Source organism: Pseudorca crassidens, chromosome 8 (genome assembly GCF_039906515.1).
Source record: "Pseudorca crassidens isolate mPseCra1 chromosome 8, mPseCra1.hap1, whole genome shotgun sequence".
In the NCBI taxonomy this organism is placed as follows: Eukaryota; Metazoa; Chordata; class Mammalia; order Artiodactyla; family Delphinidae; genus Pseudorca; species Pseudorca crassidens.
Genome location: NC_090303.1, coordinates 51723974 through 51744721, shown reverse-complemented (window position 1 = coordinate 51744721; position 20748 = coordinate 51723974). Strand labels below are relative to the sequence as shown.

Here is a 20748-nt window from a genome sequence, read left to right as displayed (position 1 = left end):
AGCAATGTTTTTCAACCTAATAAAACCCATGTTATTATGCTTTTAAAATAATATGAATAAGTGCTAACACCTATAATGTTTATTATGTGCTAGACACTGTGCTAAGTGCTTTACATGCATTAACTCATTTTATTCTCCCCCAAACCTGATGAAGTATTATTATTATCTCCATTTTACAGGAAAAAAAAACTGAGGTGGAGTAGCTACATGCCACTTCTCCACTCTCCTGGAACAATTTAATATTTTAAAGCATTGTTACATTAGAGAGAAGTGATGGCAACTAAATATCTGTAAGATTTCCCCTACAGGGATATGTTGACCATTAAAAATTTCATCCTTTTGCCACTCAAACTGGTTTATAGTAATAAAAAGAGAGGAAGTAATAATAAAGCAGAATAGAAAATAGTCACTGGTGCTACTTCTAACACAGCTTGTTTTGTCCTTGTCCTTTCAACCAGTTCTACCAATCATCAGGTAGTATCAAAAAGTACCATCGGTAATTTTCAAGTACTTTCCTTCTGTTAAGTGACATTCTATTCTGTAATTTAAGATATTTAATAATCTTCAAATACCTTCTGAATGCAATTATACTAAATCTGGCTAACAGAGAAGGAACTAAGTAATAGTGGAATTGGGAAACAAATGAATTCCTACAAGTATATTTAAGGAGGTTATTTGGGGGAGCATGATTTCATCCGTAGTATATCTAAACATGCTTTATATCAACTGCTACTATAGTTCTTCGACCCAGTTCGAAGGGGAAACCAACTAACACATTAACTCGGGTTTAAGTCGAAAAGATCATGGAATGAATTATTTGTTTTCCTACTGTTATGAAAACATTTTTGAGTTTTTGACATTTTCCCCAAAATAAGATGAGGACATCATCAAAGCAGTTAAAAGACATGATGCTGAGAGAAGCATCTGCAAGCAAACTGAAGATACGAAAACTCTCCAAGAGTGAGAAGGGAATCATGGAGGTGAGGTCCCGAGTCAGGTCAGCTAGATCAAAGATTTCTGGTGAAGCTAAAAACACCATGGAGAACCGAGCAAAGAACGAAAGCCCAAAGCCTTAAAAGATGTAGAGAGGGAAAGAGAGGAGCGGTGAGCTCCAAGGACAAGTTGTGAATCGCTTTTCCTGAAATGACAAAAATCAACACTCTGCCTAGGAGGTTTTTCCTCCGCCACCGCCCATCAGCGTCCACTAACGGAAAAGGACGTGCACGCCTCTCTGCACAGAGAGCCGCCACCCAAAAAGGGTCTTTGGCGTCTTTGTAATTACTTGTAAGAAGTAAAGTCCTTGCCTGGAAAAACTAGATGTGGATGGAGATAGTTCGGCCTCCTACCTTTCCGTTTCTCTCGCTGGAGTCTGAATCGTGCTCCTCCTCGTCTCACCCGTGTGGGGGGCCGAGGACCTCCCGGGCCACTACATTCAATTCAGTGGGTGGGACAGTCACCTGGGGGGCGGGGGACCGTCACCGCTTTCTCATTTCTCCTTCCCTTCACTTTCCCAGCGGCCAGGCCCAACTTCCTGTGACAGGAAAACAGTCGGTCGCCACCAGAAGCCGCCCGGCGTGTTCGGCCGCCCTCCGCACCCCGCGCCTCGAGAGCTCTGATCTCTGGACTCGGAGAGCCTCTTGTCCACAAGCTCTTTATTGGCCTTCCCTCTCCTCCCAGCTCAGCGCCATACACACCTCACCCCCTCCCCAAACTAGGGGATTCCAGATCTTCAAAGGCCTTAGCTTTCTATCCCGATGCTACCGGGGCGAAGAAATCGCTTCCGGGTTCACGCCCCTCGCAGCCTCGCGGTTGGTGGTGGAAGAGCTTCCGGGTCGGCTGCTGAGCTACTGCCGTTCCTGTCGTTTCTAGCTGGGGCTGAGGGCTGTCTGGGGCAGGTGGCGGGCGGTTCGGGGACTGGGGTGGTGGCGGCAGTGGGCACGCCAGCGGCTGAACCGGAGGCGGGGGAGGGGAGGGGGCGGCCCGGGCTGTAAGCGCGGGCCAGGCTGGAGCATGAGCCGGATTTGACCGCGAGGCGGAGGCAAGAGCCACCGCCCCCTCTTCTCCTCCCCCGAGTGAGGCGGCGCGGCGGCCGGAGAGGCATGGGGGGCGCCCGCCCAGTCTGAGCCTCGCCGCAGGCGCTTCCAGCTCTCGCAGAGTTCCCTGCGGGCCTCCAGGGCGCACCCTCGGCCCCGGCAGCCTTTGCCCGGCGGGCGCACCGGGGCCGGTGAGGAGGGGGTGCAGCGCGAGGAGGGGCGTCCGCCCGGGTGGGTGGGGCGCAGGGAGTACCTGAGGTCACCGGCTCGGCGCGAGAGGCAGGGGCGGCAGAACTGCAGAGCTGCGGAGTCCATCCGACCCTTACCCTCAGTCCGGGAAGTAACCGTAAGTCTCAGCTTCGACGTACTGGTCTTTTTGAGGCTGTCTCAACCTATTTTCGGCTCCGAGTTCAGCGCTACCGAGTTCACGCCCTTCCGGGACTCCTGCAAATGTGCCTCCCTTCATTTGTGGAGGATTGTGTGTCCCCATCCCTGAACAGTCAACATCCTCTGTCTGACCCATTGGGAGCTCTTCTCCCAGCGAATTTGCAAGCCTCTGTGTTTCGGTAGCACGTCCCATCCTCACCATCTGGATGCATCTTCTTGTCCCTCTGTCCTCAAAGGATCTATGTCCTCCCTTTTTTTCTGTTTGTACCCCGGACCTCACAGCTTCCCCCGCCCATTCTTTGAGACGTGGAAAGCCACGGGTTCGGCTGTTCTCGTGAGCTCGAGAGTCTTGAGCGGGTGGATGGATGAAAGTGAAGGGCTATGATGGGTGGGGATAGGGGCACATAGCTCTAGAGAACCTTTATTTTTGCATCTTCTGCTACCAGAAAAGAATGGACCTTTCCCCTGGACCTTCATTCCTCTCCCTTCCTGTGTATAAGCTGTTTTCTGTACGTTGCTGTTTGAGTCGCAGGAAACTGGAATTAGAGCTGTAAATTAAGAACTCCCGAGGAGGTTTTGAGGATGTCTCACAAGCTCTATTCACACGAAGTGGCATATTGAACAACCTTGTATTGAAATGAAGACCCATTCCAGGGAAGATTTACTAGTAGGTCTGAGAAATCAATGTGAAAACAAAAGTCTGATGTTTCAAATGTATTTTGGATACCTTTAGATAATTTTTTAGTGTGTTGAATTTACATTTAATTCTTAAAGTGTGTGTGTGTATGATGTGAAAATCTTTGTATTGGAAGTTTTTGCTTTGTTAGTGGTTAAAAAAAACTAAAGTGATTTTTGATCATGTCAGATTATATTTGTCAAGATATTATCTTAAATCCTTAAATCCTTAATTTCATAGAGACTGATTTGGCTCAACCATCTACAGATGTTACACACCTTTGTGCCTGTCACCTTCCTGCTTCTTAGTTAAAAAAAAAAAAAATTAACCGTGAATATCTTCAATGTGTATTTCCAGATTTTAAACTAGGCATTTTTTCTCGTTAAAATTTGGTTTCCTTTTTAAACTACCACAGCAGAACTTTCCAGAAATTAGACTAAAAAGTAACTAATGCTGTCAGTGACTGGACAATAGTTCTTAGCTGACTTCATGCATTTTGTACTTTTCCAGGTACTGTAGGAAGCAAATGATAATTTAAGAATGATTTTCCTCTGTGAACTACAGGTTCTTTGTTATTGTTCTCTAAATTACTCTAGTTTAGACTGGTAGCTTTGGTTATTGTTTTCAGAAAACGTCATTTTGTTCAGAAAGGTAAATGTTTAATAATGATTTTTTTGTTTTCAAAACCTCCTTCTAGCAGTTGATTTGAGGTTATTATTTGATTTGTAACTGCACACTGTTCACAAATTTTAGTTTGAACTAGGCTTAAAAGATGTATCTCTAGCTGTCTCTCTGGAATTGTACTTTACCGGCTTGTGTCAGAAGCCAAGCGCTGCACAGAGTTGAATGTATTATTAAGGGTGTGGTTTTTGCTTTTCGTAAAATTGATCAGTTTGCAAATAAGAAGAGTGGGTGCTGTAGTGAGGTGATGGGCAATAATTTGAAAAGGTCCTTCTTAGAAACAGTAAATTGACCCCTATCATTCTTGGACGTAGGGTGGAAAAGATAGGACTGTGTTTTCACATTATGCTTTTTCCCGTGCCCATTGCACTGGGAATTTTGAGTTTTCAATATGAAAGTGTTCTGAAACCATGCAGAGCGTGCCATAAGTGTGGGCTCTATCAGGTGGCTGCTGAGACATGGGAGAGAAGTTTTGTTTGCTACTCTTTTATACTCCTATAACACTGCCCACTTTTGAGAGAGTTGGTTTTCTTTCTTTCCTCTTCCTTTTCTGGGGTGCACTTGAACTTGTGAAAGTGAAATATGTGTATTTACAACTTACTTGTAGGTAAAAGCTCAAGCTAATTTTCATGTATAAATAGATGGAAGAACTATGAATTAAGTCTGATTCTTCTTGAATGGAAGTTAGGAAAGATTCCTCAAGTGTTTTGGGTACTTCTTACCTCTTTGAGTATGAACATTTATTTAGATGAAATTTAAAAATCCTTCTCTCTAATATTGAACTTTATATATGACACATTTGCCAAAACAGATTTGAGAGTGACTCAGTCATTATTAAAAAGACCAGTCTGAGAGGATTTTCTGTGCATGGTTCTAAAAATGCTTAGGTATTTTGTTTTCTTTCTTAAAGTATGATTTGCTTAGGGAATAGTAATTTGGTGACTCTTTACGTTTATTTTTCAGACAACCTCAGATTACCTCTTTTTTTTTTTCTTTTCTAGATAACTTACTTTCATACTCACTTCATTTCAGTAAACCTTTATTGAATGCCTACTCTGTGTACCAGGCACTATGTTAGATTCTGGAACTACAAGGATAAATAAGTTAAGATTCCTTTCCTCCCTGAATTTGCCAGTCTAGATATTTGACTGTGATTTTATCCATATGCTTTTACAGACATCTCTAATAGGTTTTTAAGTTACTTGACCATATTTCAGGGTTGTTTCACAACCTTTACTGTGTTAATAAGAATTAACACAGTAAAGGCCATTTATTGAGCACTTAATTCACACTAGCTACCCTGCATTTAGTTATTACATTATCTCATTTAATTCTTAGAAGTGTCCTAAGAAGTATTTTATCTCCATTTAAAAACCACACTGGGCACACCATTGTAAAGCAATTATACCCCAATAAAGATGTTAAAAAAAAAAAAAAAGAAATCAAAAAAAAAATTAAAAAAAATTAAAAAAAATAAAAACCACACTGGGGGGCTTCCCTGGTGGCGCAGTGGTTAAGAACCTGCCTGCCAATGCAGGGGACACGAGTTCGAGCCCTGGTCCGGGAAGATCCCACATGCTGCGGAGCAACTAAGCCCATGCGCCACAACTACTGAAACCCGCACACCCTAGAGCCCGTGCTGTGCAACAAGAGAAGCCACGGCAGTGAGAAGCCTGCGCACCACAAGGAAGAGTAGCCCCCGCTTGCCGCACTAGAGAAAGCCTGCGTGCAGCAACGAAGACCCAACACAGCCATAAATAAATAGATAGATAGATAGATAGATAGATAGGTAGATAGATAGGTAGCTAGCTAACTAACAAACCCACACAGGGCTTTCCTGGTGGGGCAGTGATTGAGAATCCGCCTGCCAATGCAGGGAATACGGGTTTGATCCCTGGTCTGGGAAGATCCCACATGCCATGGAGCAACTAAGCCCCATGTGCTACAACTTATTGAGCCTTGCTCTAGAGGCCGTGAGCCACAACTACTGAGTCTGCATGCTGCAACTACTGAAGCCCGCATGCCTAGAGTCAGTGCTCTTCAACAAGAGAAGCCACGGCAATGAGAAACCTACGCACCGCAATGAAGAGTAGCCCCCGCTCACCACAGCTAGAGAAACCCCGCGCAGCAACGAAGACCCAACACACCCAAAAATAAATAAATAAAATAAATAAATTTATTTTTTAAAAAAAGTCTTTCATTTCTCTTGTCCCTCAAAGGGACTGAAATAAAATCTAATTCATGACCCCCAACCAGACTTTAAAAAAAAAACAAAAAAATAAACCATACAGATTCTGGTTTATAGTAATGATGAATGTTGTTTTACTTCTTATATGCTAGAAAAGATTTGACGTTAAGATTTCTCATTAAGGGGAAGAACTTGTAATATAGTTTGAACAGTTTTTAATTTTTTTTCCTGTAGGTGATTTAAAAAAATTTTTTTAATTGAAGTATAGTTGATTTACAATGTGTTAATATCTGCTGTACAGCAATGTGATTCAGTTATATATACGTTCTTCTTTTAATATTCTTTTCCATTATGTTTTATCATATGATATTGAATATAGCTCTCTGTGCTATACAGTAGGACCTTACTGTCTATCTGTTCTCTATATAAAAGCTTATATCTGCTAACCCCAACCTCCCTCTCCAAACCTCCCTCAATTCCCTGCCCCTTGGCAACCACCACTGTTCTCTGTCTGAGATTCTGTTTCATAGATAGGTTCATTTGTGTCATATTTTATTGGGTTGGCCAAAAACTTCATTCAGTTTTTCTGTAAGATCTTATGGGAAAAAACCGAGCGAACTTTTTGGCCAACCCAATAGATTCCACACATAAGTGATATCATACGGTATTTGTCTTTCTCTTTCTGATATACTTCACTTAGTAGGATAATCTCTAGTTGCATCCATGTTGCTGCAAATGGCATTATTTTGTTCGTTTTTATGGCTCAGTAGTATTCCATTGTATATATGTACCCCGTCTTTATCCATTCATCTGTCAATGGACATTTAGGTTGTTTCCATGTCTTGACTATTGTAAATATTGCTCCTGTGAACATAGGGGTGCATGTATCTTTTTGAATTATAGATTTGTCTGGATATATACCTGGGAGTGGGATTGCTAGATCATATGGTAATTCTATTTTTAGTTTTCTGAGGATCCTCCATACTGTTTTCCACAGTGGTTGCAACAACTTACATCGCCACCAGCAGTGTAGGAGGGTTCCATTTTCTGCACGCCCTCTCCAGCATTTTTTATTTGTAAACTTTTTAATGATGGCCATTCTGACTGGTGTGAGATGGTAACTCATTGTAGTTTTGATTTGCATTTCTCTAATAATCAGCAATGTTGAGCATCTTTTCACGTGCCTATTGCCCATCTGTATTTCTTCTTTGGAGAAATGTCTATTTAGGTCTTCTGCTCATTTTTGGATTGGGTTGTTTGTTTTTTTGTTGTTGACTTATATGAGCTCTTTGTATTTTTTGGAAATTAAGCCGTTGTCGGTCACATCATTTTGCAAATATTTTCCCATTCTGTAGGTTGTCTTTTTTTTTTTTTATGGTTTCCTTTGCTGTGCAAAAGCTTGTAAGTTTAAGTCCCATTTGTTTATTTTTGTTTTTATTTCTATTGCCTTAGGAGACTGGCCTAAGAAGACATTGGTATGATTTATGTATGTCAGAGAATGTTTTGCCTATGTTCTCTTCTAGGAGTTTTATGGTGTCATGTCTTATGTTTAAGTCTTTAAGCCATTTTGAGTTTACTTTTGTGTATGGTGAGAGGGTGTGTTCTAATTTTATAGAATTGCATGCGGCAGTCCAACGTTCCCAGCACCACTTGCTGAAGAGACTGTCTTTTTCCCATTGTATATTCTTGCCTCCTTTGTCAAAGATTAATTGACTGTAGGTGTGTGGGTTTATTTGTGGTCTCTCTGTTCTGTTCCATTGGTCCATATGTCTGTTTTTGTGCCAGTACCATGCTGTTTTGATTACTGTAGCTTTGTAGTATTGTTGGAAGTCTGGGAGAGTTAGGCCTCCTGCTTTGTTCTTTTTCTTCAGGATTGCTTTGGCAATTCTGGCCTTTTATGGTTCCATAGGAATTTTAGGATTATTCTAGTTCTGTGAAAAATGTCATGGATAATTTGATAAGGATCACATTAAACCTGTAAATTGTTTTGGGTAGTATGGCCATTTTAACAATATTAATTCTTCCAATCCAAGGGCATGGGATATCTTTCTATTTCTTTGAATCATCTTCAATTTCCATTATTAACGTTTTATAGTTCTTAGTGTATAAGTCTTTCACCTCCTTGGTCAGGTCAGGTTAATAACGCTATGAGTAGAAAGATTCTAATTTCATAAGGTATTAGTATCTTTTATTTACTAGAGCAGATGAATTGTATAGTAGCAAAATGTAATTTTCAGCTGTTGTTTAAACCTTTGAAAAGACAGTTCTGAAGTTCATTATGGTTAACTGTAACACAGATTTTCAAGCATGCATAACCTTTTTTTTCTTCTAGTTAATTAGTGGGACCAAGAGCCTAGAAAATGTACTAAAAAATGTTCGTATTCTCCAGGAAGGAGAGAGTATTGAGCTACATGAAACCTATTTAGCTTTTAAACATTCTCAGTTCAATTCTGACAATTCTTTGATGCTTTGGAGAGTTTTGGTTTCTGCAATAAAAATGTATTCTTTCATATTTAAAAATGACCTTACTCATCTGTTAGTAGGATATATGCTTTATCAGCAGTATGATATGGTTCAGTCTAATTGTTTTTCAGACCTTCTCAAATTTTTTTTTTTTTTTTTTTTGCGGTACGCGGGCCTCTCATTTTTTGCAGTACGCGGGCCTCTCACTGCTGTGGCCTCTCCCGTTGCGGAGCACAGGCTCCGGACGCGCAGTCTCAGTGGCCATGGCTCACGGGCCCAGCCGCTCCGCGGCGTGTGGGATCTTCCCGGACCGGGGCACGAACCCGTGTCCCCTGCATTGGCAGGCGGACTCCCAACCACTGCGCCACCAGGGAAGCCCCCCTCTCAAATTTTTTAAAGGATTGTCATCCACTGTCAGCTCTTTTCACCAAATTTCATTTGTATTCTGTTCTGTTTGGTTGGTTTTAACCAAAAACTGTCAACAGTTAGTCATTCTTTAGACTAAGGCCTTTTGCTTCTGGTTATACATTCTTGTTTTTAGGACTGTAGAGCATATAATTATTCCTCCTCCAAGTTCCTAAGAAAGGTATCCTTGATATTTTTCGATCCTCAGTCTGACATATATATTTTAGCTTAACATATACAGTTTTTCCCTTTCAGTGTAACAGAATTCTTGGTACTTAGATCACTGTGTTTTGTTTTCTTAACATCTTTATTGGAGTATAGTCGCTTTACAATGTTGTGTTAGTTTCTGCTGTATAACAAAGTGAATCCACTATACATATACATATATCCCCATATCTCCTCCCTCTTGTGTCTCCCTCCCACCCTCCCTATCCCACCTTTCTAGGTGGACACAAAGCACCGAGCTGATCTCCCTGTGCTATGCAGCTGCTTCCCACTAGCTATTTTATATTTGGTAGGATCGCTGTATTTTCTGGCTGGAATAATATTGGGGATAGAATTCCTATTCAAGACATAATTGACAAAAGTCATAAACGCATTAGGTACTGGAACCACAGAGATGAATAAGTCAGAATTCCTTTTCTCATTGAACTGTAAAATGCCTATTTAATATCCATGAAGAGAAAGGAAAGTTCACTTAAAAACATTGAGATGCCTTTACGCCAAATAGGCATAAAACATTGTCCTCCTATTCATGTTTCCCCTCAGGGTATTGTAAAGGAATGTTATGTAAATAAACATATTAAGCCAAGGTTTTCATTCTGTCTCCTAGCCTCAGACAGTAGCTGCTTATCATTTGCTGTAACACCAGATGTTCTGTATCACATATTAATAATCCCATTTTTTAAAAACTATTTTGAAATAATTTAAAACTTAAAAGATGCCAGAACAGTACAAAGAACTCCTTTATCTCCTTCATTCAGATTCCACCATTGTTAATATTTTACTGCATTTCTTCCATTGCCTGTCCTCTCTCTTTCTGTCTTCATATATATGTTACATACATGTTTGTATATGTGTGTATAAATACATACGTACATACCCATTATCATAGTCTTTTTCAGAACCTTTTGGAGCAAGCTGTAGACATGGTGTTCCATCACCCATAAATACTACAGTGTCTATTTCTCAAAAGCAAGGCACTCTTATATAACCCTCCGAGTCGGAAGATAAGCATTGGTACAACACTACTGTCTAGTCCAAGGAACCTATTCTTATTTCATCGACTATCCCAACAATATCTCTTTCTTTTTTGATCTAGGATCCTATCTGGGAATACATGTTGTATTTAGTTGTCATGTCTTTTCAGACTTCTTCAGCCTCATTTTCCCCCATCTTTCATGTCCTTGACAGTTTTAGGTAGTACATTCTGTAAGATCACCCTGAACCTAGGTCCATGTGATATTTCCTCATGACTCCAATCAAGTCTTGCATTTCTAGCAGGAATATCACAGAAGTAGGGCTGTGCCTGTCTCGGTGCATTGCATCCACAGGCATATGATGTCAAATCATGCTGCTACTGGTAATTAACACCTTGATCATATTGGTGTCCTTTTGTATTTGATCAAAATTTGTGGAGAGATATTCCAAAATTATGCATCTTGATTCTCATCAAACCTCTACTCACTATCCTCAGTGTAGGTATCAGTGATGACTCCCACCTGAATTAACTACTTTTATAATTATATTTCTCTATTTTTTTTATTCCTTCTACATGTATTAGTTGGTATTTTATTGTAAGGTAGAACTTTTCTTTCTCCCCTATTTATTTGTTTATTAAATCAGTAAGGACTTGTGGATTTTGATTTTAGTGTGTTGTGATTTGTTACTATCATTATTTATTTTGCTGTTTAAGTTGTCCCTGATTTAGACAGTGGGAGCCCCTTCAAGCTGGCTCCTGTGTCTATCATGCTCCCATCTCATCCATTGTGCACTTCTGGCAGAACATGCTGTTCCTGGTTCGTCTTGTACTTTGCCTGGTCCAGCCCTGGAATCAGCCATTTCTTCAAGGAGCCCTGTTTGTTTTTTGACATTGTTATTTGTTTTTGTAAAATATGGTGTTTAAAAACAAAGATTTAAGGGCTTAGTTTCTCATTGCTACTGGGGTGTCATTGCTTATAGGGACTAGGAAATGTATGAGTATGTAAGGATGGTTTGTATAGACATACATATATGTATAATGTACTAATATACATCCATAATTATTTCTATATCTATGTGCGTGTTATAAAACCAGAAGTTGGTTCCTATACTTCCAATTCCAATCCAATACCCCAGGGTTCTTTCTAGTCTTTGCCCTTTCCATGTTTATAATGCCTTCTCTGGTGGTAAGAAACTTAGCTTCACATTAGTCTCATTATAGTTATCACTTGTCTAATTGTTTTGTTACCATTTTCCCTGCCTTGTAGACCATCACCTCCCTTTATCTCTCCCTATCACACCCTGCCTCGTTGATTGCTGGGCCTGTTGGCCTGTGCCTCTTTGTGAATCCATAAGCCCTCCCTGGGCCCACAGCTCTGTGCAACTCCCTGTCTGCACACAACACCCGGTAATCCTCACCTCTGGGCCACACCTGTGTTGGCCTTCCTGACATGCCCTCACTGCCCTGCATCCTTAGCCAGCATGCTGACTACTTTACATAGCTCAGTATTTCATTAGTTAATTTTTAAGCATATTTCCAGGATTTACAAACATACGTGTATGTGATGACGTATACAACTATATAGCATTGCTATAATAAAACTATAGATTTACAAATAAACACATATATAATGAAATATACAGCTATATAGTACACACACATAAACACACACTACCTGTGGTAGACTAATTAACAACCATAAAGTTCTTCCATCCTGGTATGCATTCCCCTTTGCCATGGGGCTTTGTTGCTTCTCCCATCTATTTCTCCATCTCTTGAGTCTTGTCTAGCCTTGTGATTTGCTTCGGCCAATGAATATGGTGGATGTGATATGTGAGTTCTGGAGCTTAGTCCTTAAGAGAAGACTTCAAAGAATGCTTTCCTGTAGCTGCCATGTAAGGAAGCTGGTCTAGCTTATAGGAGGGTGAGAGAACCAAGACACCCCAGTCAGCATCAACCAGCAGACATGAAAGTGGACTATCTTGGACCTACTAACCCAGCTGACTGTTTAGCTGAATGCATCTGCAGAGGAACCAGAGGTGAAAACAGAAAAGAAATGGCCAGCCAACCTATAGAATTGTGAGAAATGACATTGTTTTGAGGCACTAAGTTTGAGGTGGTTTGTTTTGTAGCAGTAGATATATGAAACCATATCTGTTTTCATTTTGGACATCTGTGTTGTCTCTAGTCTTCTATTATGAACAATATTGCAATGAATATCTTGTAGATAATATATAATGTTTTAATTTTAATACATAATGCCAGATTATTTTCCAGAAATGTTGATGTAGTTCTTACTGCCGTCATTAAAGTCTGAGAGTAACTATTTCCCTCACAGACTCACTATCACTGATGTTTTCTTTGACAACAAAATCAATTTTAAAAGCATCTTATACTTCTTCATTTTCGTAACTACTTGTGAAGCTGCGCATCTTTTGATGATTTTGTTGGTCCTTTCGATTTTTCAGTTTTTTGAATTGCTTATTCATAGCTTTATTCACATTTTCCTGTTGGGTTTTTTTTAAATTTTTGAGTTTTATTTATTTATACAGCAGGTTCTTTTCCTTTTTTTTTTAACACCTTTATTGGAGTATAATTGCTTTACAGTGGTGTGTTAGTTTCTGCTTTACAACAAAATGAATCAGTTATATATATACATATGTTGCCATATCTCTTCCCTCTTGCGTCTCCCTCCCTCCCACCCTCCCTATCCCACCCCTCCAGGCGGTCACAAAGCACCGAGCTGATCTCCCTGTGCTATGCAGCTGCTTCCCACTAGCTACCTACCTTACATTTGGTAGTGTATATGTGTCCATGCCTCTCTCTCGCTTTGTCACAGCTTACCCTTCCCCCTCCCCATATCCTCAAGTCCATTCTCTAGTAGGTCTGTGTCTTTATTCCTGTCTTACCCCTAGGTTCTTCATGACATGTTTTTTCTTAAATTCCATATATATGTGTTAGCATATGGTATTTGTCTCTCTCTGTCTGACTTACTTCACTCTGTATGACAGACTCTAGGTCTATCCACCTCATTACAAATAGCTCAATTTCGTTTCTTTTTATGGCTGAGTAATATTCCATTGTATATATGTGCCACATCTTCTTTATCCATTTATCTGATGATGGACACTTAGGTTGTTTCCATCTCCGGGCTATTGTAAATAGAGCTGCAATGAACATTTTGGTACATGACTCTTTTTGAATTATGGTTTTCTCAGGGTATATGCCCAGTAGTGGGATTGCTGGGTCATATGGTAGTTCTATTTGTAGTTTTTTAAGGAACCTCCATACTGTTCTCCACAGTGACTGTATCAATTTACATTCCCACCAGCAGTGCAAAAGGGTTTCCTTTTCTCCACACCCTCTCCAGCATTTATTGTTTCTAGATTTTTTGATGATGGCCATTCTGACCGGTGTGAGATGATATCTCATTGTAGTTTTGATGTGCATTTTTCTAATGATTAGTGATGTTGAGCATTCTTTCATGTGTTTGTTGGCAGTCTGTATATCTTCTTTGGAGAAATGTCTATTTAGGTCTTCTGCCCCAGCAGGTTCTTATTACTCCTCAATTTTATACACATCAGTGTATACATGTCAATCCCAATCGCCCAGTGCAGCACACCAATATCCCCACCCCACCCCCGTAGCTTTCCCCCCTTGGTGTCCATACATTTGCTCTCTACATATGTGTCTCAACTTCTGCCCTGCAAACTGGTTCATCTGTACCATTTTTCTAGGTTCCACATATATGCGTTAATATATATTTGTTTTTCTCTTTCTGCCTTACTTCACTCTGTATGACAGTCTCTAAATCCATCCACGTCTCAACAAATGACTCAATTTGTTCCTTTTTATAGCTGAGTAATATTCGATTGTATATATGTACCACATCTTCCTTATCCATTAGGCTGTCGATGGGCATTTAGGTTGCTTCCATAACCTGGCTGTTGTTAATAGTGCTGCAGTGAACATTGGGGTGCATGTGTCTTTTTGAATTATGGTTTTCTCTGGGTATATGCCCAGTAGTGGGATTGCTGGATCATATGGTAATTCTACTTTTAATTTTTTAAGGAACCTCCATACTGTTCTCCATACTGGCTATATCAATTTACATTCCCACCAACAGTGCAAGAGGGTTCCCTTTTCTCCACACCCTCTCCAGCATTTGTTGTCTGTAGATTTTCTGATGATGCCCATTCTAACTGGTGTGAGGTGATACCTCATTGTAGTTTTGATTTGCATTTCTCTAATAATTAGTGATGTTGAGCAGCTTTTCATGTGCTTCTTGGCCGTCTATATGTCTTCTTTGGAGAAATGTCTATTTAGGTCTTCTGCTCATTTTTCGATTGGGTTGTTTGTTTCTTTAATATTGAGCTGCATATATATTTTGGAAATTAATCCTTTGTCGGTTGATTCATTTGCAAATATTTTCTCCTATTCTGAGGGTTGTCTTTTTGTCTTGTTTATGGTTTCCTTTGCTGTGAAAAAACTTTGAAGTTTCATTAGGTCCCATTTGTTTATTTTTGTTTTTATTTCCATTACTTTACGAGGTGGATCAAAAAAGATCTTGCTGGGGAATCCCTGGTGGCACAGTGGTTGAGGGTCCGCCTGCCGGTGCAGGGGACACGGCTTCGTGCCCCGGTCCGGGAAGATCCCACATGCCGCGGAGCGGATGGGCCCATGAGCCATGGCTGCTTAGCCTGCACATCGGGAGCCTGTGCTCCACAACGGGAGAGGCCACAACAGTGAGAGGCCCACGTACCGCAAAAAAACCCAAAAAACATCTTGCTGTGATTTATGTCAAAGAGAGGTCTTCCTATGTTTTCCTCTAGGAGTTTTATGGTGTCTGGTCTTACATTTAGGTCTCGAATCCATTTTGAGTTTATTTTTGTGTATGGTGTTAGGGAGTGTTCTAATTTCATTCTTTTGTATGTAGCTGTCCACTTTTCCCAGCACCACTTATTGAAGAGACTGTCTTTTCTCCATTGTATATCCTTGCCTCCTTTGTCATAGATTAGTTGACCATAGGTGCATGGGTTTATCTCTGGGCTTTCTATCTTTTTCCATTGATCTATGTTTTTGTTTCTGTGCCAGTACCATATTGTCTTGATTACTGTAGCTTTGTATTATAGTCTAAAGTCAGGGAGTCTGATTCCTCTAGGTCCGTTTTTTTCCCTCAAGACCCTTTGGCTATACGGGGTCTTTTGTGTCTCCATACAAATTTTAAGACTTTTTGTTCTAGTTCTGTAAAAAATGCCATTGGTAATTTGATAGGGATTGCATGGAATCTGTAGATTGCTTTGGGTAGTGTAGTCATTTTCACAATATTGATTTTTCCAATCCAAGAACATGGTATATCTCTCCATCTGTTGGTATCATCTTTAGTTTCTTTTATCAGTGTCTTATAGTTTTCTGCAAACAGGGTTTTGTTTCCCTAGGTAGGTTTATTCCTAGGTTTTTTATTCTTTTTATTGCAGTGGTAAATGGGAGTGTTTCCGTAATTTCTCTTTCAGATTTTTCCTCATTAGTGTATAGAAATGCAAGAGATTTCTGTGCATTAATTTTGTATCCTGCAACTTTACCAAATTCATTGATTAGCTCTAGTAGTTTTCTGGTGGCATCTTTAGGATTCTCTAGTATAGTATCATGTCATCTGCAAATGGTGACACTTTACTTCTTCTTTTCCAATTTGTATTCCTTTTATTTCTTTTTCTTCTCTGATTGCCGTGGGTAGGACTCCCAAAACTATGTTGAATAATAGTGGTGAGAGTGGACATCCTTGTCTCGTTCCTTGTCTTAGAGGAAATGCTTTCAGTTTTTCACCACTGAGAATGATGTTTGCTGTGGGTTTGTCGTATATGGCCTTTATTATATTGAGGTAAGTTCCCTCTGTGCCCACTTTCTGGAGAGTTTTTATTATAAATGGGTGTTGAATTTTGTCCAACGCTTTTTTGCATCTATTGAGTTGATCATACAGTTTATATTCTTCAATTTGTTAATATGGTGTATCACATTGATTGATCTGCATATACTGAAGAATCCTTGCATCCCTGGTATAAAACCCACTTGATCATAGTGTATGAACCTTTTAATGTGTTGTTGGATTCTGTTTGCTAGTATTTTGTTGAGGATTTTTGTATCTATATTCATCAGTGACATTGGTCTGTAATTTTCTTTTTTTGTAGTATCTTTGTCTGGTTTTGGTATCAGGGTGATGGTGGCCTCATAGAATGAGTTTGGGAGTGTTCCTTCCTCTGCAATTTTTGGGAAGAGTTTGAGAAGGGTGGGTGTTAGCTCTTCTCTAAATGTTTGATAGAATTCACCTGTGAAGCCATCTGGTCCTGGACTTTTGTTTGTTGGAAGATTTTAAATCACAGTTTCAATTTCATTACTTGTGATTGGTCTGTTCACATTTTCTATTTCTTCCTGGTTTAGTCTTGGAAGGTTATACCTTTCTAAGAATTTGTCCATTTCTTCCAGGTTATCCATTTTATTGGCATAGAGTTGCTTGTAGTAGTCTCTTAGGATGCTTTGTATTTCTGTGGTGTCTGTTGTAACTTCTCCTTTTTCATTTCTAATTCTATTGATTTGAGTCCTCTCCCTCTTTTTCTTGATGAGTCTGACTAATGGTTTATCAAGTTTGTTTATCTTCTCAAAGAACCAGGTTTTAGTTTTATTGATCTGTGCTATTGTTTTCTTTGCATCTATTTCATTTATTTCTGCTCTGATCTTTATGATTTCTTTCCTTCTGCTAACTTTGGGTTTTGGTTGTTCTTCTTTCTCTTGTTCCTTCAGGTGTCAGGTTAGATTGTTTATTTGAGATTTTTCGTGTTTCTTGAGGTCAGCTTGTATAGCTATCATCTTCCCTCTTAGAACTGCTTTTGCTGCATCCCATAGGTTTGGGATCGTTGTGTTTTCATTATCATTTGTCTCTAGCTATTTTTTTATTGCCTCTTTGATTTCTTAGTGATCTCTTGGTTATTTAGTAACGTACTGCTTAGCCTCCATGTGTTTGTGTTTTTTACATTTTCTTCCCTGTAATTCATTTCTTATCTCATAGCATTGTGGTCAGAAAAGATGCTTGATATGATTTCAAGTTTCTTAAATTTACTGAGGCTTGATTTGTGACCCCAGATGTGATCTATCCTGGAGGATGTTCTGTGCGCACTTGAGAAGAAAGTGTAATCTGCTGTTTTTGGATGGAATGTCCTGTAAATATCAATTAAATCTGTCTACTCTGTTGTGTCATTTAAAGCTTGTGTTTCCTTATTTATTTTCATTTTGGATGATCTGTCCATTGGTGTAAGTGAGGAGTTAAAGTCCCCCACTGTTATCGTGTTACTGTCAATTTCATCTTTTAGAGCCCTTAGTAGTTGCCTTATGTATTAAGGTGCTCTTGTGTTGGGTGCATATATGTTTATAATTGTTATATCTTGTTCTTGGATTGATCCCCTGATCATTATGTAGTGTCCTTCCTTATCTCTTGTAACACTCTTTATTTTAAAGTCTATTTTATCTGATATGAGTATAGGTACTCCAGCTTTCTTTTGATTTCCATTTGCATGGAATATCTTTTTCCATCCCCTCACTTTCAGTCTGAATGTGTCCCTAGGTCTGAAGTGGGTCTCTTGTAGACAGCATATAAACGGGTCTTGTTTTTGTATCCATTCAGCAAGCCTGTGTCTTTTGGTTGGAGCATTTAATCCATTCACGTTTAAGGTAAATATCGATATGTATGTTCCTATGACCATTTTCTTAATTGTTTTGGGTTTGTTTTTGTAGTTCCTTTTCTTCTCTTGTGTTTCCCACTTAGAGAAATTCCTTTAGCATTTGTTGTAGAGCTGGTTTGGTGGGGCTGAATTCTGTTAGCTTTTGCTTGTCTGTAAAGCTTTTGATTTCTCCATCAAATCTGAATGAGGTCCTTGCCAGGTAGAGTAATCTTGGTTGTAGGTTCTTCCCTTTCATCATTTTAAGTATATCATGCCACTCCCTTCTGGCTTGTAGAGTTTCTGCTGAGAAATCAGCTGTTAATCTTATGGAAGCTCCCTTGTATGTTAATTTTCGTTTTTCCCTTGCTGCTTTCAGTAATTTTTCTCTGTCTTTAATTATTGCCAGTTTGATTACTATGTGTCTCAATGTGTTTCTCCTTGGGGTTATCCTGTGTGGGACTCGCTGCGCTCCTGGACTTTGGTGGCTGTTTCCTTTCACATGTTAGGGAAGTTTTCATCTAAAATTTCTCCAAATATTTTCTCTGGTCCTTTCTCTCTCTCTTCTCCTTCTCGGACCCCTATAATGCAAATGTTGTTGCGTTTAATGTTGTCTCAGAGGTCTCTTAGACTGCCTTCATTTCTTTTCATTCTTTTTTCTTTATTCTGTTCCGCAGCTGTGAATTCCACCATTCTGTCTTCTACGTCACTTATCCATTCTTCTGCCTAAGCTATTCTGCTATGGATTTCTTCTCGTGTAGTCTTCATTTCAGTTATTGTATTGTTTATCACTGTTCGTTTCTTTTTTAATTCTTCTAGGTCTTTGTTAAACATTTCTTGCATTTCTTGGTCTTTGCCTCCATTCTTTTTCCAAGGTCCTGGATCATCTTCACTATCATTACTCTGAATTCTTTTTCGGGAAGGTTGCCTATCTCCACTTCGTTTAGTTGTTTTTCTGGGGTTTTATCTTGTTCCTTCATCTGGTACATAGCCCACTGCCTTTTCATCTTGTCTGTCTTTCTGTGAATGTGGTTTTTGTTCTACAGGCTGCAGGAGTGTAGTTCTTCTTGCTTCTGCTCTCTGCCCTCTGGTGGATGAGGCCATCTAAGAGGCTTGATGGGAGGGACTGGTGGTGGGTAGTGCAGACTGTTGCTCTGGTGGGCAGAGCTCAGTAAAACTTTAATCCTCTTGACTGCTGATGGGTGGGGCTGGGTTCCCTCCCTGTTGGTTGTTTGGCCTGAGGCAACCCAACTCTGGAGCCTACCTGGGCTCTTTGGTGGGGGAAATGAGAGACTCTGGGAGGGCTCACGCCAAGGAGTACTTCCCAGAACTTCTTCTGCCCGTGTCCTTGTCCCCATGGCGAGCCACAGCCACCCCCTGCCTCTGTAGGAGACCCTCCAACACTAGCAAGTCGGTCTGGTTCAGTCTCCCCTGGGGTCACTGCTCTTTCCCCTGGGTCCCGATGCATACACTACTTTGTTTGTGCCCTCCAAAAGTGGAGTCTCTGTTTCCCCCAGTCCTGTCAAAGTCCTGCCATCAAATCCCAGTAGTCTTCAAAGTCTGATCCTCTAGGAATTCCTCATCCCATTGCCTGACCCCCAGGTTGGGAAGCCTGACGTGGGGCTCAGAACCTTCACTCCAGTGGGTGCACTTCTGTGGTATAAGTGTTCTCCAGTCTGAGTCACCCACCCAGCAGTTATGGGATTTGATTTTACTGTGATTGTGCCCCTCCTACCGTCTCATTGTGGCTTCTCCTTTGTCTTTGGATGTGGGGTATCTTTTTTGGTGAGTTCCAGTGTCTTCCTGTCAATGATTGTCCAGCAGCTAGTTGTGATTCTGGTGTTCTCACAAGAGGGAGTGAGAGCACATCCTTATACTCTTCCATCTTGGTTCCTCTCTCACCTGTTTCTTTCGTGCCACCCTAGTTTCAAAGTTCCTGCCCCTGCTCCTGGGTCACTCTTGATGTTGTATATCCTAAATTGTTTCTTGTTTTCAGTCTTTATAAGTTCCTAGTCAATATCCATTCTCCTGAGATCATCTAGTTTCCAGTGAAAAGCACCACCTTCTGGATTTTTTTCCCTATTGATTTGTTGCTTCTTTTTGATATATTGTGGATTTAATCCTTTAGCTTTGTTTGCCAAAAGTATTTTTGTTAAGATATATTATTTACTTATTTATTTATTTTGCCTGCATTGTGTCTTCAGTTGCAGCAGGTGGGCTCTTTGTTGTGATGTGCAGACTTCTCTCTAGTTGTGGCGTGTTGGTTTTTTCTCTTTAGTTGTAGCGTGCAGGGTCCAGGCCACATGGCCTCTGTAGTTGTGGCACGTGGGCTTATTTGCCCTGTGGCATGTGGGATCTTAGTTCCTTGACCAGGAATCGAACCCACGTCCCGTGCATTGTAAGGCACATTCTTTACCACTGGACCACCAGGGAAGTCCCTGCCAATAATGTTTTGTCAGTCTGTCTTTTGTTGTTTGTCTTAGTTTATGGTATCATTGGCCATACATTTTCTTTTGGTACTTCATATTATCATTTATGTCTATCTTTTTCCCTATGGCTTCCAGTGTTCTTGTCTTGCAAATGTCTCTATCCTCCTGGGTATACCAACTTTTTTCTAAATATTCTTCTAACTTTGTATTGTCTTTCTTATCAATCAGAAATCATATTTAGTTGCTCTAGAAATCCAAAAAAGAGTGGTAGAAACAAATGGGGGGTGGCATTTTCCTTAAGTATAGTCATCCTTCTATATCTGCAGGGGATTGGTTCCAGGACCCAGTGTGGATGCCAAAATCTGTGGATGCTCAAGTCCATTACATTCAGCCTCCCATATCTGCTGGTTTCTCATCCATGGATATGGAGGGCCACTGTAATGAGAAATTAGAGAGAGGACATCCAGGGCTGTTTTTGTGGTTCCATTGGCCTATCAGGAATGCAGGTTCGTTTTTCTTTTCAGTCATCTGTAACAGGTGCTTGTCACCTTTTAGTCCCAGGATGGCATTCCAATCTGA

The 20748-nt window shown here is 40.3% G+C and overlaps 2 protein-coding genes across 13 annotated transcripts in view; one reads left to right on the top strand and one right to left on the bottom strand.

Moving 5' to 3' along the window:
• Window positions 1-2672, bottom strand: part of KRIT1 (KRIT1 ankyrin repeat containing) — a 43470-nt gene extending 40798 nt beyond the window's left edge. For 2 of the 7 annotated variants that reach the window (XM_067746448.1, XM_067746447.1), the window contains exon 1: window positions 1347-1768. The gene's annotated coding sequence lies outside the window, so the exon portion shown is untranslated. Of the gene's footprint in view, window positions 1-1304; window positions 1817-2286 lie in introns of those variants that run through there. The other 5 variants (XM_067746451.1, XM_067746449.1, XM_067746453.1 and 2 more) reach the window with 5 other exon arrangements.
• Window positions 2087-20748, top strand: part of ANKIB1 (ankyrin repeat and IBR domain containing 1) — a 159163-nt gene continuing 140501 nt past the window's right edge. For 2 of the 6 annotated variants that reach the window (XM_067746443.1, XM_067746441.1), the window contains exon 1: window positions 2252-2379. Coding sequence is in view for 3 of the 6 variants with exons in the window: in XM_067746439.1 (XP_067602540.1) it covers window positions 3058-3087 (30 nt within the window). In the remaining 3 variants the exon portion in view is untranslated. Of the gene's footprint in view, window positions 2380-2804; window positions 3088-20748 lie in introns of those variants that run through there. The other 4 variants (XM_067746442.1, XM_067746439.1, XM_067746438.1 and 1 more) reach the window with 4 other exon arrangements.